Raw genomic sequence first — 6,418 nt, 5'->3', positions numbered from 1 at the left:
TATGTCCCAACATTACACTGCATACGACATTTACCCCTAATGAAGCTAGTTAAGATAGCCACGGTCGCCCAGAAATTAATTTAACACAAATTTGGAGAATGCAGCAGAGTAATCTGATTCTGAGCCGACCGCACTGATACCAAAAGGTTGAATGAACTAGACAGCATACATAGATGAACTAAGCGACTGACAGGAGCTCCTCTACGATCAGCAATGCAACTGAAATCAAAAGGTTCCAGATCATGTATGCTGGTTCTATACTTCCATCTTCAATATAATGACTCAAAAGAAGCAGTAGGGAGTAGGGACATCAGAACAACACACATAATGACATAAGGCAGAAGGTCGCCAGACATTCTGGATAAACAGGGACATCAAGCAAACGGTCCCAGATAAACACACTAGAATGTTGTTACGCCACATAGAAGAAAACATGATTCACAGACTGGGGATGCAAGCTAGCTAGGATCCGAACAGAAAAATGGCATTAGAGAACATGATTACTAAAACACATAGTAGTAACACGTCCAAAATCCCAATTTTGTCATGCGATTCGATTCCATCGTCCACAAACAAGATGCAGCAACGACATTCGAACTACTACAATACATGAAGCTAACTAAGATAGCTCCTGAGATTCGATTCAATCATTTGTCCCACAGATAAGATCAGATGCAAATCAACATGATCACCATACTACATTGATTACTAATTGATCTGATGAAGCTAAGATAGATAGCCCCGGCCGTCCAGGAATTAATCGAGCACAAATAGAAGAGCATGGCAGCAGATAAATCTGACCAAACTGAACTGAAACCACATATATGTCTGGATGGATGGTAAATTAAAGAGAAGACCGATAAGGAGAGCATGGCTTGATCGATGAGGTGAAGTAGTCAATCGGATGCTAGATAGAATCCCTCCTGCAGCAAGCGGACAAATGGATTCGGCCGTCAGATCCATCCATGGATTCATCATTTTCATCTAGGACTAGGAGGAAGGAGAAGAAAAGAGCAAGGTTTGGAGAGTTTGGTGGGCAGACCTCGGAGATGTAGGCGTGGTCGTCGCAGAACTCGGCGAGGCTGGCGAGCCTCTTGGGGTCCATGAAGCGGGAGAGGACGGCGACGGCGACGTCGATGTGCTTCACGGCGAGGCCCGCGATCCTGTTTGCGCGGTACAGGTAGTCGAGCGACTTGTTCACGTCGCCGCCGCCGCCGCCTCTGGCTGCCTGACCCTGACGGGGCTTGGTGGAGACGGACTTGGCGGCGGCCGTGGCGTCCGGGTCGTCGGAGAGGTCGGCCTTGGCGAGGGCCTCCGAGGCGGCGGCGACCGGGTCGTCGTCCCTGTCGGGGCTGCTGTCGGGCGAGGAGGAGTCGGGGGTCTTGCCGGGGACGGGGGCCTCGCCGCCGATGAGGCACTCGACGCAGCGCGGGAGGAGGTGCTCCTCCAGCAGCTTGATGGCCAGGACGGCGGCCATGACGCGGTCGATGGCCTGGGCCTGGGACCTGGGGCGGGCCGGGAACTGCTGCGCGAGCAGCGCGTCGTGGAGCTGCTCGTCGGGCATGACTGCGAAAGCCAGGTTGGGCGGGGAGAAGAGGATGCGCTTCTCCGCGGCGAGGTGGATGCAGGTCGTGAGGATGCGGGCGCCGGCCTCCAGGCCGATGTAGTAGACCTTGAAGAGGTTGGAGGCGAGCTCCCTGAGCTTGGCGTCGGCGTCCGCCTCCGCGTCGGCAGGGGCGGCGTCGGCCTGGAGCTCCTGCAGGCGCTGCTGGAGCTGCAGGAGGCGGTCGCGCTGGGCGCGCACCGTCTTGGCGGCCAGCATGGCCTGCATGAGGACGGAGTCGATGTCCTTCTTGCTCCCCTTTGCCGCCATGGTCGCTCGCTCTCTCTCTCGCTCTGATGCCGGCCGGAGGTGAAGGAGAGCAGATGAGCAGAGAAAGGTTGGAGCTTTTGGAGGAGGCGAGCGATGGCAGAAGGTGAAAAGAGGACGAGGGGGGCACGTGTCGAGCGGCTATTCCTGCTGCTGGCTCTACAGAATGGGCCCACTCGGCCCATTGATTCGTTTTGACCGGCGTCATGCACATCCACAAGGACGAAGGGTAGCGTGCTTCCTCAGCTACCACAACAAGACAACTCTCACCGTAGGTGATTTTCAAATTTTGAAAAATGCATGCAAGGTGGAATGTTTTTGTAACATCACCATAGAAATTTCAAAATGCAGATTTTTTGTCCGGAAGGATCACCTGTACAGTGGAATTGACTCAAAGCACCGCCTCTAGTTCATGTTGGCACAAAAGGCCGTGGCGGCAGGCGCGCCAGTGACACGTGGCACATGCCGGCACGATCGAAGGCGGCAGGCCCTCCCGCCATAGGGTCGGGCGGCAGGTCACCCATTGCAGGAATTTCCGGCGAGCGGCGACTCGCGACGGAACAGGGCCGCTGTGGTGGGCCCTGCCGCCACCAGGCATGGCGGCATGCACTGCTGTTGCCGCTGACGAGCCGACGGCGCTGCTGTTACTGCGGCTAACACGACAGCACCGAGGCTGGGATCCGAGGCTACGGTAGGTGAGCTTTAACCTGTTGTGTCGACACTGAGGTGCTCCTCGCCTTTTCATATGTACTGCCGCTACTCAGTGCACAGACGCACTCTCTCTAGAATCTCTTTGGTTACCTTCAGTGCTTCTCTGCTCTCTCTAAGTGACCAAGAACACAGAGAAAGAAAAGGCCAGTAGCCACTTTCACTCGCGATTTAGAGCTGGATTTTGAAGATGGTGAACTTGAAGAAAAGATAGATCAATGTAAGATCTATCCACTTTTGTTGGTTTCATTCGCATGATGTATATACATCATGCATGCGAACAAAACCAGTCATGCATGTATATTGAAGCTGATTTTGTTCGCATGCATGATGTATATTTTTGTTGGTTTCATTCCCATGATGTATATACATTATGCATGCGAACTGTCCCAGCATGCATGTATATTGAAGCTGGTTTGGTTCGCATGCATGATGCATACTTTTGTTGGTTTCGTTCGCATACATGAATTTCAAAAGTTTATATCTGATCATTGATTTGATTAATTAAAAACAAATATTTATGTGTGAGACCCCCAACTAAACCTTAGGAAGAAGACTCGCTCGCATGGAAGGGGTCAAAGGGAAGGGGGTGAATCCTTATTTATATTACCATCATCATCACATGCATGATGAATAAAACATGAAAAATGATCACTTTACTACAGGTTCACTTGCCTCTAAAACTCAAAGCAAAACATAGGTGTTTGACAACAAGGAGTTTGAACGCTAGTCACTCACCATAATGTGGTGATTTTTTGCCACGTAACCTCTTCCCACCAAGGCTCCCAAGCTTTATTAGCAGGCACTCAATTCCTATTTGAAATAACAAGTTGACAGTAATGGTCTTTCATCGTACTCCATCGCATACTGGCCTGCTGCTTGGAGAAACGACCGACAATGGAAGCGACGACAACTTGCTCCTTCGCGAGGCACCTGAACGCCTCAAGACTGAGTCGCAAATGCTTTTGCATTATGTGCCGGTGGCCGTAGGCATCCTTCTTGACGATCGAAGACCTTTGCATTCCTTTGCTTCCAAAGCAGCCATGTTGTGGCGATGACCAACGAGTCAAACCTTCGCTTGTGTGGCTGTCGAAAGGGGGCTCCTCGTCTTCAACCACCACTCCTTGAAGGTATCAACAACATCTGGGATCTCCACGAGGCGGCGGCGGCGGTAGGTGTCCCTCTTGATGGTTGTCAATGATCAGCGTAGAACGCCGTGAATGGGCATGTCCCCGTCCTCACAACGAAGACCAACACTGACCAGGCAGAGCTGTAGTTGGATCCGACCCATGCTGCATGCGACTCCGGCTTAGGGAGCTGCCATGAGAATGGAGTTATCGGGACCATATCACCCAGCGCCCGTCGGGAGGAGCGGGGGTCGAAGGTGACGTCATGGAGCTAGAAGAGCCATGTTGAGCCAGCGGGTGGTCGGGCGCGAGGCCGGAGGAGCCTCGACGGGCTACCGGGTGAAATGATCGATATAGTTGACTAGAGGGGGGGTGAATAGGTAACTAACAATTTTTAGCTTTTCTTTACCAATTTAAACTTTGCATCAAAGTAGGTTGTCTAGATATGTAGGTTGTCTAGATATGCAACTAGGTGAACAACCTATATGATGCAACAAAAACAAGCACACAAGCAAGCAAGGGATACAACACAAGTAAGCTTACAAAAGTAAAGGCCCGAGATAACCAAGAGTAGAGCCGGTGGAGACGCGGATGTGTTACCGAAGTTCCTTCCTTTTGAGGGGAAGTACGTCTTCGTTAGAGCGGTGTGAAGGCACAATGCTCCCCAAGAAGCCACTAGGGACACCGTATTCTCCTCACGCCCTCACACAATGCGAGATGCCGTGAATCCACTATTGGTGCCCTTGAAGACGGCGACCGAACCTTTACAAACAAGGTTGGGGCAATCTCCACAACTTAATTGGAGGCTCCCAACAACACCACGAAGCTTCACCACAATGGACTATGGCTCCGAGGTGACCTCAACCGTCTACGGTGCTCAAACACCCAAGAGTAACAAGATACGCTAGGGATTAGTGGGGGAATCAAATATCTCTTGGTGGAAGTGTAGATCGGGGCCTTCTCAACCAATCACGAGCAAATCAACAAGTTTGATTGGCTAGGGAGAGAGATTGGGCGAAAATGAAGCTTGGAGCAACAATGGAGCTTAGGGATGGAAGAAATGGTCAACTAGAGGTAGGAGACACCCCTTTTATAGTTATGGAAAAGATCCAACCGTTATCCACAAATCCAGCCTGCGACATGCGGTACTACTACACTAGGAACGCGGTACTACCGCAAGGCCACGCGGTACTACCGTGAGGGACCACGGTACTTCCGCGCCAGCAACAGAGACTAGGACATGCCTGACTAAGAGCAGTACTTCCGCGAGTGCGGTACTACCGCTCCCCCTTGCGGTACTACCGCAAGGCAGGAAAGTCCTAGCCTACGAAGGGCGCGGATGAATAAAAATACATCCGTGCCTACTTCCGCTGGAAAAGAAACAGTGCAAATATCCGACGCGGTACTACCGCTAGGGAGCGGTACTATCGTATGGCAGCTGAACCAGGCCGCGCGCGGTACTACCGCGCACGAGGTGCGGTACTACCGTGGAGGCGCGGATGTAAAAAGTTATATCCGCTCCTACTACCGCGAAGCAGCGGTACTAGGCATGAGGGCCACGGTACTACGACTCCAGCGGAGCGGTACTACCGTGGGCTCCCGCGGTACTACCTCGCATGATGAGCGGTACTACCGTGGGGGGGCGGATGTAAAAAATTACATCCGCCCCTACTACTGTACCGCAGCGGCACTTGGCCTGGGAGCCACGGTACTACGACTCCAGAGGAGCGGTACTACCGTGGGCTCCAGCGGTACTACCGCAGGTGCTTGCGGTACTACCGCTCCAGGGAGCAGTACTACCGCAAGCTCAGCAATAACAGCCAGGACAATCACAAAGAGGATAACCGGGGGAAGCTCCAAAGTGCAAGGGAAAGGTGGAGATAAGGAGGGAAACGTGTACGTGATGATTCCACCCGAACCTTTCCGACGCGGACCCCCTCTTAATAGTACGGCTCTCCTACGATTCAAATCCACCAAAAAGAAATGTAGAACAACGCCGTCTTCAATAGTCTTCGAGGGGCACCGAACCGTCTTGTGCCTAGCGATGAAGCGTCTGAGAAACTCAAGGCACTCGATTAGTCCGCAAAAGCATTGTCATCAATCACCAAAACACCTTAGGGATAAATATGCCCTTACAATCTCCCCCTTTTTGGTGGATTGATGACAATACAGGATTTGCACAAAAAGGAGATAATATTGAGCAGAGGCAAACCCCTCCTCTCTAGAATATAGACGGGCTCCCCCTAGATGTGTGCAATCTAGATGGATGCTTTGGACTGCATAGCACACAAACTAGGATCAACACTCCCCCTATATTTTAGAGACAAAGGCATGATTACTAACATCTAAGAAAGAGCATAGCACAATGGTAGCACAATAAATCACAAGCTCGCTAAGATAGATAGAGTGCATATGTCTTACACCATATGAAGGAAAGCAACCCAAAGCAACCGAAACGAGGTTCAAATGAGAGAGCAAACACACCGAACACGAACACGACACACGACTCGCAAATCCCTACACTCTCTCCCCCTTTGGCATCGAGATGGCAAAAAGGCAGAGAGGACACCTACACACAAGCGGTGGCTCAAGCAGAGAAATCATCCCAACGCTCCTCGTCAGACTCGGCGATAGGAATGGTCTCCTCGACGTCCTCCTCAGAATCAGTCCACCTGTAGCCTTGTTTCTCCATCCACTCAGCCTCTGGAGTGAT

At 51.6% G+C, this 6,418-nt stretch overlaps 1 protein-coding gene across 1 annotated transcript; it reads right to left on the bottom strand.

The window, feature by feature from the left end:
• Nucleotides 1-465: 465 nt before the first annotated feature.
• Nucleotides 466-1,979, bottom strand: LOC123066321 (uncharacterized). Its single transcript, XM_044489429.1, has 2 exons — nt 1,043-1,979; nt 466-923 (listed from the first exon to the last, which is right to left on the bottom strand). The coding sequence occupies exons 1-2, from the start codon at nt 1,871-1,873 to the stop codon at nt 897-899; spliced, it is 858 nt and encodes a 285-aa protein (XP_044345364.1). The 5' UTR covers nt 1,874-1,979; the 3' UTR covers nt 466-896.
• Between the last annotated feature and the right edge of the window lie 4,439 nt (nt 1,980-6,418).

This window comes from Triticum aestivum, chromosome 3B (genome assembly GCF_018294505.1).
Source record: "Triticum aestivum cultivar Chinese Spring chromosome 3B, IWGSC CS RefSeq v2.1, whole genome shotgun sequence".
Lineage (NCBI taxonomy): Eukaryota > Viridiplantae > Streptophyta > Magnoliopsida > Poales > Poaceae > Triticum > Triticum aestivum.
Note: the sequence above shows the minus strand (reverse complement) of the source record. Positions and strands in the feature narration are given on the sequence as shown.

Coding starts and splice junctions, on each gene's coding strand:
- LOC123066321 (XM_044489429.1), bottom strand. CDS start 1,873: ATGGCGGCAAAGGGGAGCAAGAAGGACATCGACTCCGTCCTCATGCAG. Junction 924..1,042: donor ACCACGCCTACATCTCCGAG/GTCTGCCCACCA, acceptor CGCTTGCTGCAG/GAGGGATTCTATCTAGCATC.